Genomic DNA, 26,457 nt, shown 5'->3' on the forward strand with positions numbered 1-26,457 from the left:
ACATCAGGAATCTAGGGGCAAGACACTGTGCAAACGAGAGCAACACGCAACACTTTGCAGTTTGACATTGGTGCCAGATCACACTTTGGCATAAATGGGAGAAATTCTGAGGAACTGTGAGGAATTCTGAACAACACCTCGAACACAGATTTGCTCTCGTTAGATCTGTCTTGCCCCTAGTCCGGAATGCACTAAGCGGCACTGAGAATTCCTCCAGGACTTTGATTTAGGGATTACTCTAGGAGTTCACTCTGGGAATGCCGTTCTTCCTAGGAATTCCTTCAAGAGTTCCTATTGGAGAATGGAAGTTTCTTGAATGGAAGCCTCCTATTCAATAGAAACTTCCTATTCAATAGATGTTTTTTCTGGGAGTTTCTCCAGTAGGGATCCCTCAAGAAGTTACTTTTGTAAATTTCTGCAGCAGTTTCCACTGTGGATTTCTCCAGGAATCTCTTCTGGAGATTTTTCGAGGAATCCTCTCCGGGGATTCCCCCTGGAGATTACGCTAGGAAATCTCTCTGAAGATTCCGTCGGAAATTTTGTCTGCCGATTGTGCCATGAATTATATCTGAAGATTCCACCATGAACTCTAAGATTTCACTAGGAATTTCCTTTAGAAATTCCTCCATGAGTTTCATTTTGGTATTTCCCATGTGTTTCTTCAGGATTCCCTAGGAGATCCGTTTATAGATCCCTTCATGCGCTTCATCCCTCTATTCCCTTCATGACACCCTCAGGAGTAATTTCTGGGAAATACTTCAGAAGGAATTGCTGGAAGGAGCTTCTAGAGACATTCGCAGATGAAACTCCCGAAAAAACTCCCCAGACGAAATTCCTGGGGAATCCTCAAAAGGATCTCCTGATAGAATTTTAAGGAAGAACTGTTAGAATAACCCTTACAGGTATCGCCAACGAATGAACTCCTGGAGGAATCCCCAGAGGGAACTCCTGGAGCAATTCCTAGGTGTTGCGACGGGAATTCATCCCGCCGCAGATATTTTTCGGACGCTGGACAGAAACAGGTTTTCCAGTGTTGCATTCGGCTAAATACTCAAAACTGTAATTTATTATTGATAATTAGTAACATAAAATATAACAGAAATTAATGCGTACACTTTCAGTTTCGTCCTGACGTAAACAAATTACGGATACAATGACAATAACCATCTACATACAACATGCAATTTGACGTTTCACTACAGCTTGCGTATATAACTTGTACAAGAACTTGTATGCAAGCGATACAACATATTTATGCACAATTACAGTGCCGTTCATAAGCGTTGGCATGGACGAACACTAGGGGAATTCTCAGAGGGAATCCCTAGAGGAGTCTCTAAAAGAAATCTCCAGAAGGAATTTCTGGGAAATCCCTATAAGGAACCCCTGAAGGAATCCCCTGTGATAGCTCCTAGAGAGAGAGCTCCATAGAATACTTCTAGAGAAATCTCCAAAAGGAACTCCTGGGAAATTCTCTTTCTCCAGAGGGAATTCCAAGAGAAATCTCCAGAAGGATGTTGAAGAGGAATCTCTAGGAAGTTCTAGGAAAAATTCCTAAAAAGAACACCTGGAGCAATCTAGAAGGAATTCCTAGAGCAGAAACTGGAAGAGCTAGCGGCAAGCTTGCTATTTGATGAAAACATTCGCGAAATGATGCGATTTGCTTTCGACAACGAATACGTTTTCACCCATCCTCGCTTTATTCAATCAACCTCCCATACGAGTAGCACACGAACGGACTCAACACTGATCAGCATAGTTGACTCTTCCTTTTCGCCGTTGAGCCGTTGCGTTCCAGCCAAGCATCTCTTTTCATCGCTTTCGATGCTTTTCGACAGCTTATCGCGAAGCATCGTTGGATGGAAGCTTTATTAGTATGGTATCGGTACATGCGAATGTTGCCTCTGTGTGCGTGTCGAGCGTTTGTGCCGTAGCTTCGCAAACCAACCTATTCGGTATGGTTCGGCTGTTCGGGCGAGCATGTGGCGGCACAGTCAGATGTGTGCAAAATCGTTTGTGATTTACATCATGTTCGTTTTGCCACCTCTTTGCTGCTGGTCATCGCTGATCAGTGCACAGTTCAATCGCACGCGATAAATATACAGTTGATGAGTTGTGATGAGCACTAGTGAGGTGATAATTTGCATCATTGGCTAGCGGAATCTCCGGGACTCCTGGAGAAGTCACTGTAGTATCCGAGCTTTTCGGCTGGTCTGCCATCAGCCGATTTGTTCTCCCGCACTCAACTGACGATACGTCCATCTGCCACAAATTTGTTCACTAAACTGGAGTACATCTAAATTTCCATTCAGCACATGCTTACGCATGGTTGCCGTTTCTGGTACATCTCGCACGCAAGGTGTCAAGTTAGCGTTAGCGTTTTGAGAGCACGTTCACAAGCATTCATTCGTGCACGCTAAAATAATGATAATCGCACACGGCATGATAAGACTTTCAAATTGTCCAAACTCGCAAAATATACAACTCATGAGCTGACACCTCTGGCTACTACATCCGCCTTCTTCTCCATTCTTGTTCTAAATAAAAAAATATCCTCATCATCATCACATCGTCTGTTTGTCTGTGATCATCATCACATCATCTGTTTGTCTGTGATCATCATCACATCGTCTGTTTGTCTGTGATCATCATCACATTGTCTGTTTGTCTGTGATCATCATCACATCATCTGTTTGTCTGTGATCATCATCACATCGTCTGTTTGTCTGTGATCTTACCTCCCGGTCTACTCCATAGGGCACTGCATGAAATACTCTCCTTCTCTTTCACTCATACAGAAATTTTGTAAACAACAAGGCCACGAAACACCAAAATCCCATACAAAATCAAAACAGTGCAGTGCCCTATTGCCGTTTTGGCAGGAAGTCTTACGGGGGAATCTGTTATTCCACGTTCCAGCCTACTCCGCTGATTTTCAGTCAGGGAGTCTTACCGGGGAATCTTTGTTTTCACTTGCCGGCCTACTCCGCTGATTTTCAGTCAGGAAGTCTTAGGGAACGTTCAAAAATTACGTCCATGATTTGGGGGAGGGGGGGGGGGTCTAGAAAAGTGTGACAGTACGTGTATTGGGTATAGGAAAAGTGCGTGACAGAGGGGGGAGGGGGGGTCTAGAAATCCCGAAAAACGATGGACGTAATATTTGAATCTTCCCTTACCGGGGAATCTTTGTTTTCACCTACCAGCCTACTCCGCTGATTTTCAGTCAGGGAGTCTTACCGGGGAATCTTTGTTTTCACCTACCGGCCTACTCCGCTGATTTTCAGTCGGGAGACTTACCGGGGAATCTTCGTTATTCCATCTTCCGGCCTGCTCCAGTACCCATTTGGTAGAAAGCATTACCGGGGAATTTCTTATTTCAGATTCTGGCCTACTCCGCTGATTGTCGGTCAGGGAGTCTTACCGGGCAATCTTTTCTTCCATCAACTCATACAAACCAAACACAATTTCCCAGCGCTGTTATCTCCCGGCGAGAGCGCTACGGTTTCGAACCGGCTGCGCCATTGTAGTATCCGAGCTTTTCGGCTGGTCTGCCATCAGCCGATTTGTTCTCCCGCACTCAACTGACGATACGTCCATCTGCCACAAAATTGTTCACTAAACTGGAGTACATCTAAATTTCCATTCAGCACATGCTTACGCATGATTGACGTTTTTGGTACATCTCGCACGCAAGGTGTCAAGTTAGCGTTAGCGTTTTGAGAGCACGTTCACAAGCATTCATTCGTGCACGCTAAAATAATGATAATCGCACACGGTATGATAAGACTTTCAAATTGTCCAAACTCTCAAAATATACAACCCATAAGCAGTAGAATAACTAGCCACAGAAGTCCAATGTCGCGACTGTTTGTGTGACTAACATCTAGTTTGCCATGCCCTTACAGCGTCAGTAGCGGTACTAAAGGTGTCAAATAAATTTTGTTTACCAAAACAAAAGATTCTCTTCAAGCTAGACACTTAAAAACAATCAATAATCACAATAAAAGTTATAAATTTAAATAAATAGGAAAAGTGACTACAGCGCCATTGGAGTTCTAGTGTATTTCTATTTCATAAGCTGACACCTCTGGCTACTATAGTCACCTCAGGAGTCACCTGACAAAACCCCTAAAGAATTCTACAGAGGAACACACTTATTTATTGCCGTTTTTCTTTTTGAACCTGGGTCAGTTCCAACCCGAACTCTGAATAAAGAAACGTTTTCAGGTTTGCGATTAATCACTGCAATGGTGTGCGTGAGTTTGAGGTCTGGTTTGACGGGTTTGACAGTTTGACTAGCTTGTTGCGTTCTGTTGCGTTTGTTGTTCGCGTCTGATCCGCTGCGGTTCTTTTTTCAAAGGAGAAAATATTAAAATAAAACATAAAATGGAAACGAAATCGGTAAATCTGGCGGAATATGTGCCGGCCGTGGATGATACCGGCATGATCCTGCGAGAAGGCGAATACCTGTTCCTGAAAAATATTTCAAGTAAGTACGAAGTTCTCTACAAATTCTCTGGGGTGAAGCGTCGAATGGAGGAGGATTCCGGGGGAAATTTGGTGGTGGGAAATCGGCGAAGGCGGGGGAAATTCGGCAACTTCAATGATTATTTGGTAAATCTGGTGGGGGGGGGGGGGTCTAGCATTCTGTGATTCGACAGTGATTCCGGTGGAATAAGATGACTACGGGGTAATCAGGTAATTCTGGTGAGAAACCCGGAGGGAATTCAGTTGTTCTGGCGGAATTTGGTTCATTTCGGGAGGAATTCAGCGGTGCCGGTAAGAATTCGGTGATTCCCGGGGGAAATTAGGCAATTACGATGAAAATTTCGGATGGAGTTTAGTGATTCTGGGGTAAATTAGGTGATTCCGGAGGAAATTGCGGAAGGAATTCAGTGATTCCGGGGAAACCAGGTAAAATGCCGGAGGGAACTTGATGATTCTGGGAGAAATTCGGCGATTCCTGTAGGAATTCTGTTATTCTGGGGGAAATTCAGTGATTTCAAGGAGAATTCGGTGATTTCGGGGGATTAGGGGTAATTCCCGAGGTAATTCCGGAAAGAGTTCAGTGATTTTGCGGTTAATTTGGCGATTTCGGTAGGAAGTAGGTGATTCTGGGGTAATTTGGTGATTCCGGGGGAATTGGGTAATTCCGGTGAAAATTCTGTGGAGAATGGGAGGGAATCAGGTGATTCAGGATGGAATTCCGGTGGAAATTTGGGGATTGCGGAGGGGGAATTCAGTGATTCCGGGGAAATTTGGTTATGCCGGTGAGAATCCCGGAGGGAATTCGGTGATTCTGTGGGAAATTCGGTGATACCAGTAGGAACTCGATGATTCCGGGGAAAATTCAGCGATTCCGGGGGATTTAAATAATTCCGGTAAGAATTCAGTGATTCAGCGGGTAATTAGGTGATTTCGGTATGAGTTAGTTGATTCCGGGGGAATTGGGTAACTCCGGTGAAGATTCTAGAGGGAATGCAGTGATTCCGGTGGGAATTAGATAAGGAATTGAATTGAATTGAATTGAATTGAAGGAATTCCTGGAGAAATACTTGAAGGAATTTTTGGAGGAATCCCTGAAGGAATTCCTGAAGGAATCCTTGGAGGTATTTCTGGACGAGCCTCTAGAGGAATTTATGGAGAAATTTCTGAAGGATTTTTTAGAGGAATTCCTTGGGGAATCTCTTTGGAAGCTTTTGGAGAAGTTCTTGGGGATTTCTTGAAAATCTCCTGAGGAATCTTTGAAGGAATTCCTTAACGAATACCTGGAGGAATCCCTAGAGGCACTCCTGAAAAAATTCTGGAGGAATTTCGTGAGGAATTCCGGGACGAATTCTTGAAAGAATCTTTGGAGCGATTTCTGCAGGAATCTCCGAGGGAATTAATGAAAGAATCTGTGGATGAATTTCTGGAAGAATCTCTGAAAGAGTTCCTGGGTGAGTCCCTAAAGAAGTACCTGGAAGAATCCCTCGAAACATTCCTGGATGAGTCTTTGGTGAAATTCTTGAAGGTTTTTCTGGAGGAATTCGTGGAGTATTACCTGTAGAAAATTTTGGATGAATTTCTTCGGGAATTCTTAGAGGATATCCTGTAGGGATCCTAGTCGGAGTTTGTGGAGGAATCTCTGGGAGAATTTCTTGAGGATTTCCTGAATGAACTCTTAGAAAAATTGTTGAAAGAATTCGTGGTGTATTTCATGGAAGAATCTCTGGGAATTCTTCCCAGGAGAATGGGAGGGATTTCTGCAGGAATTCCTTCAGGAATCGCCTAAGAATTTTTGGAGTGATTTCCGGGAAATTCCTAAAAGAACCACTGGAGGATTTCCTAGAGCAATCTCGATGGGAATTTCTGGAGGAATTCTGGAGAAATTCCTGGAGGAATTCTTTTAGGAATAAATGATGAATTCCTTGAGAAATTACTGGAGGATTTTCTCCACCAATACTGGAGGAATCTCTGGAGGAATTCCTTGAGCAATTCTTGGAAGAATCCCTAGAGACATTTCTGGATGAATATTTGAAGGCATTCTGGGACTTCTGGAGGAATCGCTGGAACAACTCTGGAAAAATTCCTAAAGGAGTTTTTTGAGGAAGAACTGGAGGAAAGCTTTAGAGAAATAACTGGAGGAATCGATATAGTAATTATCGGCGGAATCCTTAGAGAAATTTCGAGAATTTCCAGAGGAATTCTAGTATGTATCTATGGAACATTTGCTGGTGGTAAACCGAAGGAATTTTCCTGGGGGAGTTTCTGGAGGTATCCTTGAAGGAATTCGTAATGAAATGGTATGCTCAGTGCATTTGCGGATTATCGCTGTTATTTGTATGAAAAACCATAAAGTTAGAGCCGTCACATGACTAGTTTTGTAATGTGATCAAAATTTCCTTGATACTGAAGAAAAGTGAGATCAAAACAGTCTCTCCAGCCTCTCCGGGTCTCACCGGAACCGATTCCGGATTATCCGGATGTGGTCAATGCGCTCATGCCCTAATTTTCGCGCTGCCTTTTAGGTTCTAGATGAAAAAAGGAGGAATTCCTGAAGAAATTTTTGGGAAAATCTCTAAAGAGACACCTGGAGGATTCCTGGAGGAATTCTTGAATTAGACCCAGAAGGAATTTCTTGAGGATTTCCTGAAAGAACGCTTGGAGGAATTTCTAGAGGATTCCCTGGTGGAGTTTCTGAGAATATCCCTTGAAAAAATCGTGGAGAAATCCATGAAGCAATTCCTGGACGAATTTCTGAAGAAATTTCTGGAGGAGTGTGTGGAGGAATCCCTGAAAAAATCCTAAAAGTATTCTTGGAGAATTTCCTGGATGAATCCATGAAGAAATCCCTGGAAGATTTCCAGGAGAAATTCCTGGACGAATTTCTGAAGGATACCAGGAGCAATTCCTGAGAAATTCTTGGAGCGATTCCGGTAGAAATTTCTGGGGTATATCCTGGAGGTATTTCTCGGAGGAATGAATGGAGGAGTTCTGAGAGGTATTCCTGTGGAAATTGCTGGAGGACACGCTAGAGGAATTCTTGAAAGAATTACTGGATGAATATCTAGAAGAATCTCCAAAGGAAATCTGAGAGATTTCTATTTCTGTTGTTTTTCTATTTCTGAAAAAAATCCTGGAATTTCTAGTGGAATTGCTAGTAGAATTGCTGGAGAAATTCTCGAAGGAATACCTAAAGGAATCTCTGGGGGTATCCTTGAAGAAATTTGTTATGAAATCTCTGGAGAAATTTCTGGAGGAATTCCTGGTAGAATACCTGGAGGAATCTCTGAAAAATTCCGGAAGGTATTCCTGGAAGAATTTCTGAAGCAATCCTTAGAGGATTTCCTGGGAGAAACCTTGGGGAAACTTCTGGAGGTTTTCCTGGAAGAATCTTCGAAGTATTTCCTGAAGAGATTTTATGAAAAATTCTCTGGAAGAATCCCTTAAGCAATTCCTGATGGAATCTCAGAAGAAATTCCTGGAGAAATCCCTAAAGGAATTGCTGACATGATTTCTGAAGGATGTCCAGGAACAATTCCTGAAGAAATAATTAGAGAAATTCGTGGAGGAATTCTTGGAGAAATTCTTAGAGGATTTGTTGATTCCGAGTGGATTTCGGTGATTCTGGGGAATATAATAATTTCGGGAAAATCTGGGGGTTCTGGCGGAATTTTGGGAATTGGGTTTCAATGTGCCATTATTAACAACTTTCTCAACACCTCCATTGTGACTTCATCTCCTACAAACTTTCACTTAATATGTTCTATTCAATGTTTATGATTGTAATTGTTATCTTCACAGATGGTGAAATTGTTCAGGCCAGGTTTGATGATGTTGCAAAATCGTACGGATTGGAGGAGGGAAACCCAAGTCCTGCTACATCGCAGCTGTGCAAAACAGTAGTAACTTGGTCAGAAGACCAAACTCGTCTACTGTTATCTCTCTATCGGGACAAGATGGAGGAAATTGGGCCCTTGAAGCGGTATAGAAACAAAAAAGAAATGTGGGAGAGTATTTCGAAGGAAATTGCTGAGCAGCTTGGCGTCTCCTTCACTGCGTCTCAAGTTGAGAATCGATTCAAAAATGTTGCGAAGAAAAACAAGGATTGCATAAAAAACAACCGAACGTCGGGAAGCTCAATTATTCAGACACCGTTTGATAAAGAGATGTCCCAAATTGCGGCGCTGGACGACTCCATTGAGCCGGAAATCATATTGACACCAACCTTTATAAGAAGAAAAACATGCACTAACGTAGCTCCGGAAGCCAAAAAGCGGAAGAAAGAATCAGGTTCAGATACGCCAACCGAAAACGAAGATCCGGCAACACCATCAACGTCCTACGCAAAAAGAGAAAAGGACCTAAATGCTCAACTCCTTGAAGAATATAAAGCAGAATGTACTCGGAAAGCCGAGAGGGAGAGGCAGAAAATGGAACGGCATAAGGAAAAAATGGAAAAGCTCGACCAATTGACCCACATCTTGACGGAATTATCAAAGAAAATTTAGTTAAGTTTCTTTTAACACTTCCTAAAACAGAATTTCGAAAACTTGTAGAGCACGTTTTAATCTGTTGTTTTGTTTTTTAATTTTTAAATCAATAAACACAATTCATTGAATATTTACTACATGGTTTGATTTAATATCTATACACGAAAGAAAAAATAGACCTTTCCCTGAAGGAATTCCGGAGAGAATCCCTGGAGAAATTACCGAAGGGATCCCTTGAAGAATTCCCGAAAGATTCCTTAGAGAAATCCTTAAAAGTATTCCTGGAGGAATGCCCGAAAGAATCGCTGGAGGAATGACAGAAGGAATCACTGTGGGAATCCCTGGAAAAAATTCCTGAAGGAATTGAGAATTCCTTTTGGGGTTTCTTCGAGAATTTCTCCAGCGGTTTCTTCGGGAATTCCTCCAGTGATTCTTTCGGGCATTTCTCCAGGAATACTTTTAGGGATTTCTCTAGGGAATCTTGGGGAATCCTTGGAGGAATTCCGGAGACAATCCCTGGAAGAATTCCCGAAGGAATCCTAGGCATTCCCGAAGAGATCCCTGGAGGAATTCCCGAATCACTGGAGGAGTTCCCGAAGGGATCCCTGCAGGAATTCCGGAGAGAATCCCTGGAGAAATTCCCGAAGAGATCCCTTGAAGAATTCCCGAAAGAATTCACAATGCAATTTCCGAAAGATTCTGTGGAGAAATTCCCAAAAGTATCCCTGCAGAAATGCCCGAAAGAATCCCTGAAGGAATTTCCGAAAAAATCACTGGAGGAATTCCCGAATCGCTGGTGAAATTCCTGAAGGAATTGAGAATTCCTTCTGGGGTTTGTTCGAGAATTTCTCCAGCGCTTTCTTCGGAAATCCCTCCAGGGGGAATATTTCCAGGGATTCATTCGGTAATGCCCCGATTCCTGGAGAAATTCCAGAAGAATCTCTAGAGGAAATCCCGAAGGGATCCCTGCAGGAATACCCTATAGATTCCCTTGAAGAGTTCCCGAAAGAATCCCTTGAAGAATTCCCAATTAAATTTCCAAAAATTGGAGAAATGCCCAAAAGAATCCCTGAAGGAATTCCCGAAAAAAATCATTGCAGGAATTCTCGAAGGGATCTCTGGAGAAATTCCTGAAGGAAATGAGAATTCCTTCTGGGGTTTCTTCGAGAATTTCTTCAGCGAATACTTCAAGAATCCCTCCAGGAATTCTTTGGGGAATATTTCCAGGGATTCATTCGGAAATTACCCGATTCCTGGAGAAATTGCCGAAAGATTCCCTGGAGGCGTTTCTGGAAGAATTTCCGATGGAATCCCTGGAGAAATTCCCGAACATAGCACTGGAGGAATTCCCGAATAATTCCCTGGGGAGATCTCTGGAGGAATTCTCGAAAAAATCCCTGGAGGAATGCCCGAAGGAATCCTTGTAAGAATTCCGGAGAGAATCCCTGAAAGAATTTCCGAAGGAATCCCTAAAGGCATTCCCGAAGGAATCCCTAAAGGCATTCCCGAAGACATCCCTGGAGGAATTCCCAAAAGAACCCTAGAGGAATGCCAGAAAGAATCACTGGGGGAATTTCCGAGAGAATCCCTGGACAAATCCCGGAAGGAATATAGAATGCCTCCTGGGGTTTCTTCGGGATTTTTTCCAGGGGTTTCTTCGAGAATCCCTCCAGGTATTCCTTGAGGTATTCTTCCAGGGATTGCTTAGGAAATTTGCCAATTCCTGAAGGAATTCTTGATGGAATCACTAAAGGAATTCCCGAAAGAATCCCTGATGGAATGCCTAGAGGGATTTTCAATGGAATCCCTAGATAAGTACCAATGAATGATGAGTCGGGAAAATGACATAAGTAGGAAGGGTGATGTCCAGGGGGGCAGCGAAAGCCAAAATCCCCGTAGCTCACAACAAAAACACGTCCAAAATTGTTTGTGCTGTAAAACGATGCTTTACACAATTTCTTACTGATTTATTTGCTATCTTCGCGTTGTCGTGTAATTTCGAACGATTGCACGCTAAAATTTTGATAACCTTTTGCTAGTTTTACACGTTTTACTTAAGTAATAACTTATGGTAATGACTAATTCGCAAATGTCGTTCACATCCCAGATCTGTCAGAGTGCCCAAAAGTGTCAATTTCCCAAACATGTCAAATTCATGTGGACTACGGCTCATCTATTCGTGGTTGACGTCCGCGCTACCCCGCTGGTGATGTCATTCAAAAATGTAAAAAAAACACTACACAGTTAACGTTACACATTGTATTCGGATTTGCAACTAAACTTTCGTTATTGTTTAAATGTGCATTTATAGCAAAGGATTTTTACAAACAGCACTTATTCAAAAGCTGGAAAATAATCATATTTCATCGGGAGCTTAGATTGTTGGCGATTGATTCTCGTTTCAGTTCACCTAGTCTACGGAGAGCAGCATTACGAGCAGCTTGAGATCCACTAACAGATGTTGTTGGTGTGTTTCGTTCTCCTTGATATGCTCGTAACACATCTTCCTCTTCATCGTCTTCTTCTTCCCATTCATCGCCCAAGTCAATGCAAAGATTGTGCAAAGTGCAACATGCCAGCACGAATTTGCTCATTCTTTCAACGCGAAAAAAATCAAGCCGCATCAACTGTCGAAAACGGTTCTTCATTATTCCAAAAGTATTCTCAATCCTTACTCTGGTTTGGCTGTGGGCTAGATTGAATTTCACCTGTTTTGCTGTCAAATTTCCATAATCCTTGAATGGAGTGATCAAATAGTCGCGCAACGGGTATGCAGCGTCTCCTAGCAGATGATATCTGCCATAACATTTCTCCTGCAGTTGATCACTGATCGGTGATAAAGAGAATATTCGTGAGTCATGGATACGACTGGGAGATCCGACACATACGTCAATGAACCGCCTCTTAGAGTCACAGATTCCCTGAAGCGTAATTGAAACCATGTCATGCCGATTGATATAAGTAGACCGGATTTTGTTGGCAGGCTTTCTGATGCTAATATAGCATCCATCAATGGCTCCAATAACGTTATCAATGCCAGCAATCTGCAATGGAAAATAATTTACCAATTAAATCAAAGCGCAAAAAATAAAAAAAATATAAAAATGCGGTAATAGTAGTTTACGCAAGCGGTAATAGTAGTTTACGGCAAGCCTCGTTGGATAAATGTACGACTCGTGCTGTAAAAATCATCATTCTGCACCGAGTTGCGTACAACGTTTTTTGCAGCTTCATAAAATACCACTTGAGGATAGTTTTTAACAAAACTGTTTCACACTGATGTTCATAGCCATAATTAAGGAAATCTGATCATAGCAGGTTATACAGTACAGTTGTCGCAATGAATGAACCATTACAGTACTGTAAATTTGGTGTGGGAAAGTAGGCCTTTTCCTGTCAGATTTGCATGAGGTAAAATGACCTATAGAGGTAATCACGTTCAAATGTATGCGTGCTTTTTTGTAGATGTAGTTGTGAAACTGCGAGGAAAATATTTGCACTCTTGCCCCGGACGTTAGTTTTATCATTATTTACCCGTTTTACCCAATTCGATTGGGTAATATTTGCATATGCAATCTGAATAGCCTTTCAATCGGCGTGCACTTTTGTGTGAGGAAAAATTTGCGCTAGTGTTCGTGTGTTGAAATGTCACTTATCTCTATTACGATGAGAAGTTGCAAAAAAACTATTACTATAAAACAGACAAACAGACGTAAACACTCTAGTCATTTCCATCGAACACCGATTTATTGGTCAATTTGAAAAGTTGTTAGTTAGCGCCTCACTCGTGGCGCTCACATCGGTTTTGTTCGAGTTTGACTTTTGCTCACTACCTCCACCTAAATCAAGGTTGGCCAAACTCGGTCTTTTTAGTTTTTTTTTGCGAATACAGGCGGTGGCCAAAATTTTTGGAACAGGTAACTTTTTACTCTCACAATAAAGTTCAACAAGCTGTAACTTTTCAGAGTTTATCAAAAATTCTCAAATTTTGACTTTGCATCATTGTTACATTTTGTACATTTGAGCTAGATTGGTTAATCTTTCGCGAAGCTAGAAGCGTTCTCGTAAAACTGTTATTAGACAACAAATTTTTGAATTGTCATATCTCCGAAACTAGTGAATCGAATTGAATGAAATTTTAAACGTTTATCAACAACATATTAATGTTTCAAATACGTTGGAAAAAGTCATGTTGGATTGACATTTTCGATCGAACCGGTATAGTTTTATTTGTTGTGAGAAAATAATACATTTTATAACGTCGTTTCAAGTTTTAATAAATTATTGATGAATATGTATGTATGTATGTATGAATATGTACTCAAAATTTCATCAAGTTCGATCCACTGCTTTCGGAGATATGACAGTTCAAAAATTAATTGTCTAAAAACGGTTAAGTGAACGGTTCTAGCTCAACGAAAGATTAACCAATCGAGCACAAATTTGTACCAATGATGCACATATATTAGGTCAAAATTTGAAAAATGGTGATAAACTGAGAGACTTTATTTCATTATTGGAGAAATGAGATGATTTGAGTTAAATACCACTGGATTCTCTGTTTTAAAGCTAAAAATGTACACATTCGGCATACTTACTCCTTTGAAACCAGCCGCAACTTGTTGTTTTTCTTCCTCCGACTCTGGGAATCGAATCACAATTGAAGAGATATCGCAAAAAAAGTTCAAAATGTTTTCCAAACATCTGAAATATGTAGCTTCACACATGTTGAACATATTGGCAATCTCTCTGTATGAGTTTTTGTTTGCACAAAACCTAAAAAAGTGAAGGATTAGAATAAGTTGAAACCTAAAAACCGAATGAATGATTTTAGTCAAGTTTAGTTGGTCAGTACACAAAATTATAAAACAATAATGTAATGGCAAATTTCGAAGGAATAATGGAATCCCAGAAAATCTATGAGGAATCCCAGAAGGCACTCCTTGAGAAATCGTAAATGAAATTGCTTGAGGAATTCTAAAAGAAATTTTTGGCAATATTCCCAAAGAAAAAATTGGTGAATACCCGGAAGAAATGGTAAAATTTCTTTCCAGGAGTTCCTTTTAAAGTTCTTATGGCAGTTCCTTTTAAGATTTTTCATAGAAATTCCCTTCGGTAATAAATACATGAATTTACTCTTGAGAATTCTTTAGAGCTCTTTTCGAAGGCTGCTTAAAAAGTTCCTTCCGGGATTATTCAGCAAAGGAATAAAAAAGTTCTGGAATTCGACCAGTTATGCCTCCAGGTTTTCATTTGATAATTTCTCAGATAGCTCCACATGTAACTTCCTGAAATCTTTACTTCTCCACACTAGCGTGCGCAGTGTTCTTGCTTAGGGGGGGGGGGATCACTACAATGATGGTGCAATATAATATTATTATGATCATGGTACAAAATAGAATCATGGTGTTACACGCAATAAGAATTTCTAAGAAAGGGTTTCAACATGCTGTGGTGCTAACATCGCCAAGTACTTGATATTGGGATTCTGGAGAAGGCTTCGGATGGTGATGATTTCAAGACAATGCGAAACTTTAACATGAAGTCATTATCTCGACTCTCATACAATTTTTTAAACGTATTAAATGCAATAGAAAACATCGAGAAAATTATCAGTTATTAAAAAAAAATAATGTCGTTCTAAACGAACTTCAATATTGGACAATTTGTGATACTAGAATTGGATAAAACTCCATAGATTGAGTCAGAATTCCTAGATAGAAAATTTCGATCGGAATGTTGTTGCAGAGATTCCTCCAAAGATTCTTGCATGATTTCCACCAGCAATTCCCCCAAAAATTCTTCCAGGAATTCTTCCAGAAATTCTTCCAAAATACCTGCAGGGGTTTCTTCCAGGAATTCCTCCACAGATTCCGCAAGGCTGGAGGAATTCCTCCAGGGTTTTTTTCAGGAATTTCTGCAGGAACTCCTCCAAGGATTCATTTATGAATTTCTTCAGAAACTCCTAAAAAATCCTCAAAAAAATCCTATTGAAATCCCTACAGGAATTCTATCAGAAATTCTCGAGGAGTTCCTTCAGACATTCCTTCCGGAAATTTCTCCAGGAAGCCTCATATTCCTCCAAAAACTCCTCAAAGAATGCCTCCAGGAATTCCTTCAGAGATTTCTCCTGAAATTTCTTCTGGGAAAAATCCTCTAGGAATGTCTGCCAGAATTTCCCCAATATTTCCTCTAGGAATTGCTCCATGGATTCCTCCTAAAAATCCTAAAATAATTTTCGCGGATGTCTTTTCGAAATTCCTCCAGATATTCCTCTAGAAATTGCTCAAGAAAATTATCCAGGGATTTCTACAGGAATTCCTCCAGGGATTCATCCATGAATTTCTTCAGAAAATCCTTCTAACATTCATCCAGAAATTACCCCAGAAATTCATTCAGAAATTTCTCAAGGAAGAACGCCATAAATTCCTCCAGGGATTTCTCCAGAAAATCCTCTGGCAATTTCTGCTAGAATTCCTCCAGAATTCCTCAAGGAATGTTTCCTGGAACCAGGGATGCCATATATACAGATTTAACTGTATTATACAGATTTTTGAACATTCGTACAGATTTCGATTTATATGCAATACAGATTTTTGAGCTAGAGGGGCTATTTTATTTTTGTATGGGATACAGCTTTTTCACCCAAATTTTGTATAAGATACAGATTTTTGAAAATACCGATACAGATTTTTCAAAAAATCATCTGGCACCCCTGCCCGGAACTCTCCCAGGAATTCCGCGAGGATTTCCTCCACGGACTCCTCCAGGAATTTCTCCAGGATATTTTCCACGAATTTCTTTTTCCAGGGATTCAATAATGATTTTTTTTCAGAAATTCCCCAATAAAATCCTCCAGAAATTCCTTCAGAAATCTCTCGAAGAGTTCCTTCAGACATTCCTCCAGAAATTTCTCCAGGAAGCCTTACATATTTCACCAGAAATTCCTCAAATAATTCCTCCAGTAAATACTCCAAGAATTTCTTCAGAGATCCCACCTGAAATTTCTTCTAGGAAAAATCCTCTAGGAATGTCGGCCAGAATTCCCCCAATATTTTCTCCACGGATTCCTTTAGGAATTGCTCCACGTATTGTTGAAGGAACTTCTCACGGATGTCTACCAGGAATTCCTCGAGAAATTCCCTCCAAGAAGCTTTAAATATTTTTACAGAAAATGCTTAAGAATATCTCAAGGAATTTCCCTAGTTATTCCTCCAAGAATTCTTCAATAAATTCCTCCAAAAAATTCTCTAGGAATTTCTGAAGAAATATCTCCCGGAATGCAAACAGGGATTCCTCCAGGAATTTCTTCATGGATTCCTCTAGGAATTCTTCAGGTATTCCTCTAGAAAATCCTCCAGGAATTTGCCCAGGAATACCTCCAGGAAGCCTAAAATATTTCTCCAAATTTACCCCAAAGAATTCCTTCGGGATTTCCTCCAGGAAATTCTTCATTAATCGTTCCAAAAATTCTTTCAAAAATTTCTTCTGAAGTACCGCCAGGAATTTCTACAGGGATTCCTCCAAAAAATTCTGCAGGGATTTTTCAAGGAATTCTTCCCCGGATTTCTCCAGAAATCATATAGAAATTCCTCCGTAACTCTTCCAGTAATTCCAAAAATTTCTACAGGAATTTCTCCATGGACTTCTCCACAAATTCTTCCAATGATTCTATCAAGAATTCCTCCAGATATTTCTCCAGGAATTCCTGCAAGGATTCATCAATGAATTCCTCGAATAGTTCTTCCAGAGATTCATGCAGGAATTCTACCAAAAACTCTCTGAGGAATTCCTACAGCAATTCATCCAGGAATTCCTCCAGGAATTATTTCATGGATTCCTCCACGCATTTCAATCTGGGATTCCTTCAGAAATTTCTACAAGTATACTTAGAAAATTCTCCACGGTTTTTTTTCAGTGATTCATCTTAGAATTCCTCCAGGGATTTCTCTAGGAATTCCATAAGTAATTCCTTCAGGATTTCCTCTTCATATCTCTTCATTAATTTATTAAGAGGTTTCTTCATAATTTTTTGAAATAATTCCATCATCTATTCCAGGGATGCATCCAAGAGTTTCTCCAGGATAACCCGAATATTTTTTTGAGTTACTTCAAGAATGTCTTGAGGAATTCCTCCAGTGATTTGTGTCGGAATACTCTATGATAATTTTCAAGGGATGCATACAGGAGACTGGAAATTCATCAAAAAGTCATTCTGGAATTCTTTCGCAATCATCTTCAAGAAATTTTTGAAGTTCATCCACGGATTTGTTTGTACCCTCTGTAATTCCTGTAATTCCTTCTGTAAAGGAATTCCTTCAGAAATATTTCCAAATTTTCCAGAAATGTTTTCAGGGTTCGGGAGTGCCTCAATTGTTTCTTCTAAATTGAAATATTCATATTCGAATTCATTGAACTGAAGTTCAGCTGAACTGAATTTCAACTACAGTGGATGACACCACAAGACGCCGCTTTCATTATCTCGTCTCTTCTTTGTCATGTTCATTCTCGGCCTCGTGTCTATTGACCAATCCAAATTCCTGTGTGGTAGTGGTTTGTGTTCAGATTTCCCGTGTTGATCTATCTGTAAGAACTTTGTAAACATCTTTTGTTCTCACGTATATGGATAGGCTTGCATTAGGTTTCGTGAGACATTTTTTGGACAACTCAATGGGTAACTGTGTTTGTTTATTTGTGTTCGTTTTCGCACAAATTGAACAACATTGTGCTGATTGTTTTCGACACTGCCTGGAGGAATCCCGGAAGGAATTCCTGAAGGAATCCCGGAAGGAAATCCTGGAGGAATCCCGGAAAGAAATCCTGGAGGAATCCGGGAATGAATTCTTAAAGGAATCCCGGAAGGAATTCCTGGTGGAACTTCAGAAAGAATTCCTGTAGGAATATCTGTAGGATTTCTTGAAGGAATCTTTGGAAAGAAATCCTAGAGGAATCCCGGAAGAAATGCCTAGAGGAATCCCGGAAGAAATTCCTAAAGCAATCCCGGAAGGAATACCTGGAGGAATCGCAGAAAGAAAACCTTAACAAATCATACAAGAATGTTCTGGAAATTTCCAGAAGCAATTCTTGGTGGAACTCTAAAATTATTTCTTGAGGAACTACGAAAAGTATTCGTGACGGTATCTAGAAAATATTTTTGCGAAATACTTTAAGAAACTCATGGGGAAATGCCGCAATGGACCCCAGAAGAAATTCTCGAAGGATTCATGGACTAAATGCATAGAGCAATACTGGATGAAAATATTGAGGTAATCCCAGCTGCATTTTGTGTAATAGATCACGGTCTTTCTTCCTGGAGGAATCCCGGAAGGAATTCCTGGAAGAATACCGTAAGGAATTTCTGGAGAAATCCCAGAAATAATTCCTGGAGGAATCTCGGAACGAATTTCTGGAGGAATCCCGGAAGAAATTCCTGGAGGAATCCCGGAAGGAATTCCTGGAGGAATCCCGGAAGGAATTCCTGGAGGAATCCCGGAAGGAATTCCTGGAGGAATCCCGGAAGGAATTACTGGAGGAATCCCGGAAGGAATTACTGGAGGAATCCCGGAAGGAATTCCTGGAGGAATCCCGGACGGAATTCCTGGAGGAATATCGGAAGGAATTCCTGGAGGAATCCCGGAAGGAATTCCTGGAGGAATCCCGGAAGGAATTTCTGGAGAAATCCCGGAAGGTATTCCTGGAGGAATCTCGGAAGGAATTCCTGGAGGAATCCCGGAAGGAAATCGTGGATGAATTCCGGAACGAATTCCTGGAGGAGTCCCGGAAGGAATTCCTGGAGGAATCCCGGAAGGAATTCCTGGAGGAATCCCGGAAGGAATTCCTGGAGGAATCCCGGAAGGAATTCCTGGAGGAATCCCGGAAGGAATTCCTGGAGGAATCCCGGAAGGAATTCCTGGAGGAATCCCGGAAGGAATTCCTGGAGGAATCCCGGAAGGAATTCCTGGAGGAATCCCGGAAGGAATTCCTGGAGGAATCCTTGCAAAAATTCCTAGAGGAATTCCGGAAGAAATGCCTGAAGGAATCCCAGAAGGAATTTCTGGAGGAATCCCGGAAGAAATTCCTGGAGGAATCACGGAAGGAATTCCTGGAAGAATCCCGGAAGGAATCCCGGGAGGAATCCCGGAAGGAATCCCGGGAGGAATTCCTGGATGAATCCCGGAAGGAATTTCTGGAGAAATACCGGAAGGTATTCCTGAAGGAATCGCGGAAGGAAATCCTGGAGGAATCCCGGAAGGAATTCCTGGAGGAATCCCGGAAGGAATTCCTGGAGGAATCCCGGAAGGAATTCCTGGAGGAATCCCGGAAGGAATTCCTGGAGGAAACCCGGAAGCAATTCCTGGAGGAATCCCGGAAGAAATTCCTGGAGGAATCACGGAAGGAATTCCTGGAAGAATCTCGGAAGGAATTCCTGGAGGAATCCCGGAAGGAATTCCTGGAGGAATCCCGGAAGGAATTCCTGGAGGAATCCCGGAAGGAATTCCTGGAGGAATCCCGGAAGGAATCCCGGAAGGAATTCCTGGAGGAATCCCGGAAGGAATTCCTGGAGGAATCCCGGAAGGAATTCCTGGAGGAATCCCGGAAGGAATTCCTGGAGGAATCCTTGCAAAAATTCCTAGAGGAATTCCGGAAGAAATGCCTGAAGGAATCCCAGAAGGAATTTCTGGAGGAATCCCGGAAGAAATTCCTGGAGGAATCACGGAAGGAATTCCTGGAAGAATCCCGGAAGGAATCCCGGGAGGAATCCCGGAAGTAATCCCGGGAGGAATTCCTGGATGAATCCCGGAAGGAATTTCTGGAGAAATACCGGAAGGTATTCCTGAAGGAATCGCGGAAGGAAATCCTGGAGGAATCCCGGAAGGAATTCCTGGAGGAATCCCGGAAGGAATTCCTGGAGGAATCCCGGAAGGAATTCCTGGAGGAAACCCGGAAGCAATTCCTGTAGGAATCCCGGAAGGAATTCCTGGAGGAATCCCGGAAGAAATTCCTGGAGGAATCACGGAAGGAAATCCTGGAAGAATCTCGGAAGGAATTCCTGGAGGAATCCCGGAAGGAATTCCTGGAGGAATCCCGGAAGGAATTCCTGGAGGAATCACGGAAGGAATTCCTGGAGGAATCCCGGAAGGAATTCCTGGAGGAATCCCGGAAGGAATTCCTGGAGGCATCCCGGAAGGAATTCCTGGAGGAATCCCGGAAGGAATTCCTGGAGGAATCCCGGAAGGAATTCCTGGAGGAATCCCGGAAGGAATCCCGGAAGGAATCCCGGGAGGAACCCCGGAAGGAATCCCGGGAGGAACCCCGGAAGGAATCCCGGGAGGAACCCCGGAAGGAATCCCGGGAGGAACCCCGGAAGGAATCCCGGGAAGAATTCCTGGATGAATCCCGGAAGGAATTTCTGGAGAAATTCCGGAAGGTATTCCTGGAGGAATCGCGGAAGGAATTCCTGGAGGAATCTCGGAACGATTTTTTGGAGGAATTCCGGAAGGAATTTCTGGAGGAATCCTTGCAAAAATTCCTAGAGGAATTCCGGAAGAAATGCCTTAAGGAATCCCAGAAGGAATTTCTGGAGGAATCCCAGAAGAAATTCCTGGAGGAATCACGGAAGGAATTCCTGGAAGAATCTCGGAAGGAATTCCTGGAGGAATCCCGGAAGGAATTCCTGGAGGAATCCCGAAAGGAATTCCTGGAGGAATCCCAGAAGGAATTCCTGGAGGAATCCCGGAAGGAATTCCTGGAGGAATCCCGGAAGGAATTCATGGAGGAATTCCGGAAAGAATTCCTGGAGGAATCCCGGAAGGAAATCCTGGAGGAATCCCAAAAGGAATTTTTGGAGGAATCCTTGAAAAATATTGTATAGAAATCCCGGAAGAAATGCCTGGAGGAATCCCGGAAAGAAAGCCTTAGCGAATCATCATGCAAAAATCTCCTGGGAATTTCCAGGAATTCTAAAATTATTTCTTGAGGAACTACGAAAAGTATTCCTGGAGGTGTCTAGAAAAAAAAATTCTGAAAAATTTTGGTGGAAACTCATATGGAATTGCCGCGATGATGGATCCCAGAACAAATTATCATGGACTAAATGCCTGGAGCAAATTCTTGGGGTTATCCAAGCTGCATTTTCTGTAATAGATCACGGAATGTCTTCTTAGAGGAATGCTGTCTTGGAGAAATCCCAGAAGGATATGTTCCCGCAAGGATCCCAGAAGACATTCCTATGAAAAATACCTTAAAGAATTTCAGACGAAACTCCTGAAGCAAATTCTTAGTCCGGGAGCGGTAACGTCGTGTACTGAGTACATGCACTGAGGCATGTACCATGAAAAATGCACGCTTGTTGTACACAGTGTAAGCGTGGTGCCGCTGAAGATGGTCGAATACGCGATTGCTAGTGGGGTAAGGAAGATCCTGGAGGAGTCTTGGAAGCCGTTCTTGAAGAAATCCAGGAAGGAATTTCCGAAGTAGTGTCGAAAGATGTTTCTATAGAAATACCATAAAACTTTTGCAAGAACCCCAGAAGGGATTTCTAGAGGATCCCGAATTGCGGAATCAATCCTGGAATAAATTCCTAATTAAATACCGGTAGTAATCCGGAAAGGAACATCTCGAGGAATCCCGGAAAGAAATTCTTGGGAAAACCTAAAAGGAGGAACCCCTGTATAAAGTTCTAAAGAAATTCTGGGAGCAGTTCTGAGAGGGCTCTCGAACGGAATTTATATAGCAGTCCCCAGAAGAGACACGGATATAATTCCTGAACAAGTCCGGAAGGAATTGTAGGAGAAATGCCAAAAAGCACTGCTCGGAATTCTAGAAACAATTCTGGAAAATCCTCAAAGAATGTTATATAGGATTTCCCGGAGGAATCCTTGAATGAACTTCAGAAGGAATTGTTTAGGGAACCCCGGTAGGAACTATCCTAGACAGAACTCCTGCGAGAACCTTAGAAGGAATTGTTGGAGAAATACCAGAAGGTGCATTTGCTTTGTAGTATTTTTTCGACGAAGAACGCCCGTATTTATCAAAATAAAACAAGCATTTATTTATACCTATTTACACACGTATTTTCCGTTTACATTATGAGCTTAAAACGACAAATCGTAACGGAACGACGCAACGGCAATTTTAGGAGATTCCGTATTTGCCGTTCCTGCCGTTCTCATTGTGTGGCAGGATCTCTTGGAGAAATCAAAAAAGGAACTCCTGAGTCCTGGAGATACTCAATTAAAAATCATCTCCATAGTTTTGGAACGATTGAAAACAATAATATTGAAATGGTAGTTTTTCCTACTTTTGGTGACCTAATCATTTATGGTTTAAATGACACCGCTACCGAAAAGAATCCGAAGATACAATCAATATAGAAGAACCGGAAGACCAACGAAAGTAAAGCAACAATATCTTACCAGAGAAACGAAAGCATCTGTTGTTTTGCCGGAACATTCTTACGTCCAACGCCAGCATTTGCAACATAGAACTCAGAACCTTCGTATCTGGACACGAGATGTTCCGCTGTTGATCTTTTAAGGCGGAAATTACGGCGGAACTGTAAAAAAGCAAAGAAATTAATCAAAGAAACATGTAATTAAAAACCAATTACCTACCTCTTCGTCGGAATATTTGGCGACAACGTCTTCCACAAAATTCTCCACCCGATGCCTCTTCTGCCGATCTTTCCGACCACACGCCTTGAACATCAGATCTTCAAAAACAGGATCGTCAGAGTCTGATTCTGATGATGATGATGATGATGATGCACACATCAGATAGCTGGAAACCACCTGTACAGCGGCCTGCACAACGCCATGCAGCAGATTTCCCCCCGGATTACTCATTTTTGCACACTTTTTTCAATCGAGAAATCAACTACGAACTGTTACTAAAAACGTAAACACGAAACCGATTTGACAGATGTATGTTATCAGTGTATTGGTGCAACAGGTTCAAACTGTAAAAGAAGTCAGTGCGAACCCGTCGTCTAAAAAGTTCAACCTGGTGCGAACCTAGGTTGAACCTAAGCGAATAAAGAAACATTTTGACAGCGGTTAGGTTGGAACTGGGGCGAACCTAGGTTGAACCTGAACAAAAAGAAAAACGGCATATGATTTAGGTGTTCGGTAATTTTTCCAACTGGGTTCGGGCAGTAAATCACCAAATTAAAGACAATTCAGTATTTGTCACGAAAATTTACTGACCTTCAGTGAACAGACTGCCCTTTTTACTGAGTATGACAAATACAATAACTGAACTTTCAGTAATGTTGGTACTTTACTGAACACAGCCAAAAACCAGTGAAACTAAGTACCGACTTTCAGTAAATAATGCTTTTCTACCGAGTTTTCGTGAGAAATAAATGTAAATATTCGATTGCCCTTCGGAGCAGCTGTCAAGCGGCAAAGATATTCCTCCTTCAGCAGCTTTGTTCACCATTCGATTTTCAGCAGGAAATTTAGCCGCTGCTGCGTTTTCGCTAACTAGGGTAAGTATTAGCACAAAATCTACAAGAAATTGCATATTCCTAATGAAACGGCTTTTGGCTAACGGTGCTCATTGTGAAACTTCTACCGTAGATACGCATGCAACGACAGCGGGAGGATTCTCGAAGCTGGTCTAGTGTACCCAAATTGTTTCCCTAAGCAAATTGTCGTAGATTTTGTGTTTCCCTAGTGAGGCAAAAACAATTCAATTAGAACAATTAGTTCAAGGATCCGCCTCCTTGAGAGAATGAAAATGAAAACTTAATAAAATAAATAACCGGGATAGCGGATGCCTCCTGGAGAACCGGGGACCCAGTGCATTTCAGTAAATAAATAATTAACTGAAAAGCCAGTAATTTTTTTCATAAAAAAATACTGGGTTTTTCGGTAACTTTTGACAGATCTTCAAATTTCTAGTTTACTGAGTTTTTCGTAATGATTAAATTACCGAGTAGTCAGCAGTTCAAAACCCCAGTAAAATTTTACCGAAGTCGGTAATCTGAAATGGCTGTGAACTCTTGAAAGAATTTCCCCAGGAGTTCACGATTTCCTTCTTAGGAATTCCCCAGAAATCCTTTGTGAAGAAACCTCCAGCAATTTCTTTCGGGGAATACGTACTCCAGCAGTTCCATCCGATGTTTCTCTGGCAGTTATTTTCCATCACCAATACCTTCCAAGTAATCCTAGTTTATAAACTAAACTATCACCCCATTATTGTCCAATTGCAGCAAAACCTGAACCAATGGTTGCACGTGTTCGGCGTCAGTTCGGTGGTAGCCATCAGCTGCTACCTGGTGTTCCAGTTTTTCGGCACGGCAGAAATTCAACCCTGGAACTACCCGGTGCCGGATCCGGAGGTCTGCTCGACGGACGATTCTGCCGTGATAGCGAACCAGCCGATGCTCAAGGTGTCGTCGGTGAGCGGCGCCGGGTTCAAGTACAACCGCAGCGGAGGTGTTGACGATGACGACGAGAACGATAGCAGTGATAATTGAGGTTAAGCTAGTATTAGGGCTAAGGTTTAGCAGTTTTGTCGGATATAAAGAGATTGCAGAACGTGATACAGAGAATTGGGATGCAGAGTGGAAAGCGACTCGATTAACACGGGAGTGTTGTGAGAATTCGGGATACGTGAGATATGCGTAACGGTTGAGTTCCATTGCTACGAAGGAATTTTCATTAGTTTTCTCTTTTGGAACATGTGGGGTTCATGCGAGTTTTTTTTATTTATTGCTGGCACTACGCCACCAAATCGGCCGCGATGCCTTTTAAACCATGTCTGAGACTAGGGGCAAGACACTGTGTAATCCGGAGCAACACTGAGTAATTCTGAGTGACACTTTTTGTTCGAATCCATTCAGAAACGTCGCTACGAAGCGGGAAATCGGACAAGACTGCTCGATTTTTCCTTGGTATCAGGCAACACCAGAGAATACCAGAGTGATCCAGAGCTACCCAGAGGAATTCTGAGCAACACTTCGATAACAGAGTTACTCTTGCTGTATCTGTCTTGCCTCTAGGTCTGAGATAGTGCTTCGACCATTAAATTGCGAAAAATTTAAAGACATTTTCTATGTTTTCTTTGTATTTTTAATAATTATTTAATTTAATATAAAAAGTTGTTTATTTTTATAATAAATATTCTAACATTTTATTGATATACAGGCCCGGATTAATGATTATAGGCCCCGAGCGAAAATGAAGAATTTAAGTAGGGTAATTTTCCAATTGTTGCACGGGGTTTATCTAGCAAAAATATTTAAAAAATCTTAAAAGTTATTTTTGCTACTTGTTAATTATTGAAAATTGGGATTCCCAACTCATGTCCAAGAGCCTCACCTTCATTTAAATCACGCTGTAGCTCATGTCTATTTGGTCTCGGAGAGCATTAATGGCAATGGTTGATTGATTGATTTGTCTTTATTTAAGAGACTTTTAGCCCGTGGCAATGACAATGGAACTTAACCACAATGCACAAACAATCGACAGTTTTAGGGATAAGGCAACCAGACTAAACGAAATGGACGCAGTGCACTTCTCAAAGAAACAGTAGTTTAGGCAATAATGTTATGAACTTTGGTACGGCCGCTACCGGTGCACCGATCACCTCTATTTATAGGTGTAGTTGTTTCTTGAACCAGAATTCCAGCAATTACCAACTAAGTTTAACCCCCAGATGCAAACCATATATCCGTACCGTAGAACGCGTTAACGATTGCATGCACAGTTACTTAAGGAATCATGGACAGTGGAGTTGTGCTGGTTTTAAGATATAGGGGTTTTGTCCTTTTTGCGTTCGAAAATTTTGGCCACAACGATTTCTTGTTTCAAAATCGAAGGCCTCAATCGTGCGAAAGTGGGCAAAACACCTCTAGTCTAGAGTGTTCTAAGAATCCAACTACAATGAGAGAGAAGTTCCGTGTTCATAAAAATGTGTATTTCCAGAAGTGATTGCAAACAAACGTTTATTAGAGGAAACAAAAAGTTCTACAAACAATAGATTAGATAAAGAGAGAGACAATGTAGCACTCACACATACACCTACATATAACTATGCAAATACAGAACAGTCTTAAAACAGTTATTATAACACCTATTGAAGAAAACTTGTTGTTTAGGTTTCTAGTTTTAACGGATCTCACTCTTATATAGATACTTGCAGAGATATAATTAATAAAGCAAATAAAAAAGAAAACCATGTTTTGTAACAAAAACACCTTTGGCGCCTGTAACCACAGTGTGTAACACATAATGCAAGTTTTGTTTTTTTTTAAGAGAAAATCTCCATTTATATATCAGGCCTCTCTTTGATGTGTCGAAACAAATTTGAGGATGTACAAATTCGTAGATCAAGGTGGGGGAATGTTTCTTTCGAGATTTGACCCGCTTTTGGTACGAAAAGCCTGGTATGGTATATGGCTCATGATCATTGATCTAGTCCCACCACAAAATAAACACCACACCAATCGCGCTGCCAATTGGAAGATTTTGCTGAC

The 26,457-nt window shown here is 41.5% G+C and overlaps 3 protein-coding genes across 4 annotated transcripts in view; 2 read left to right on the forward strand and 1 right to left on the reverse strand.

Annotated features, from left to right (window-relative positions):
- The window catches only part of LOC109417800 (sialin), a 119,741-nt gene extending 93,528 nt beyond the window's left edge, over positions 1–26,213 (forward strand). For both annotated transcript variants that reach the window (XM_029860270.2, XM_019691975.3), the window contains exon 4: positions 24,190–26,213. In XM_029860270.2, the coding sequence (XP_029716130.1) occupies positions 24,190–24,456 (267 nt within the window). In that variant the 3' untranslated portion in view covers positions 24,457–26,213. The remainder of the gene's footprint in view (positions 1–24,189) is intronic.
- On the forward strand, positions 3,121–8,993 carry LOC109401643 (uncharacterized). Its single transcript, XM_019674215.3, has 2 exons — positions 3,121–4,489; positions 8,287–8,993. Exons 1-2 carry the CDS (start codon positions 4,387–4,389, stop codon positions 8,991–8,993), a joined length of 810 nt encoding a protein of 269 aa, XP_019529760.1. The 5' UTR covers positions 3,121–4,386.
- On the reverse strand, positions 11,335–24,182 carry LOC109401641 (putative nuclease HARBI1). Its single transcript, XM_019674212.3, has 4 exons — positions 22,589–24,182; positions 22,391–22,530; positions 13,574–13,751; positions 11,335–12,019 (listed from the first exon to the last, which is right to left on the reverse strand). The coding sequence occupies exons 1-4, from the start codon at positions 22,817–22,819 to the stop codon at positions 11,339–11,341; spliced, it is 1,230 nt and encodes a 409-aa protein (XP_019529757.1). The 5' UTR covers positions 22,820–24,182; the 3' UTR covers positions 11,335–11,338.
- Positions 26,214–26,457: the final 244 nt, after the last annotated feature.

Source organism: Aedes albopictus, chromosome 1 (genome assembly GCF_035046485.1).
Source record: "Aedes albopictus strain Foshan chromosome 1, AalbF5, whole genome shotgun sequence".
Classification (NCBI taxonomy): domain Eukaryota; kingdom Metazoa; phylum Arthropoda; class Insecta; order Diptera; family Culicidae; genus Aedes; species Aedes albopictus.

Excerpts from the sequence above, each read along its gene's own strand:
- LOC109401643 (XM_019674215.3), top strand. The coding sequence starts at position 4,387 with ATGGAAACGAAATCGGTAAATCTGGCGGAATATGTGCCGGCCGTGGAT. Across the intron at positions 4,490-8,286 it reads GTTCCTGAAAAATATTTCAA|ATGGTGAAATTGTTCAGGCC; the intron begins GTAAGTACGAAG and ends TTATCTTCACAG.
- LOC109401641 (XM_019674212.3), bottom strand. The coding sequence starts at position 22,819 with ATGAGTAATCCGGGGGGAAATCTGCTGCATGGCGTTGTGCAGGCCGCT. Across the intron at positions 13,752-22,390 it reads CAGATGCTTTCGTTTCTCTG|GTTTTGTGCAAACAAAAACT; the intron begins GTAAGATATTGT and ends TCACTTTTTTAG. Across the intron at positions 12,020-13,573 it reads TTGCGGCTGGTTTCAAAGGA|ATTGCTGGCATTGATAACGT; the intron begins GTAAGTATGCCG and ends TTTCCATTGCAG.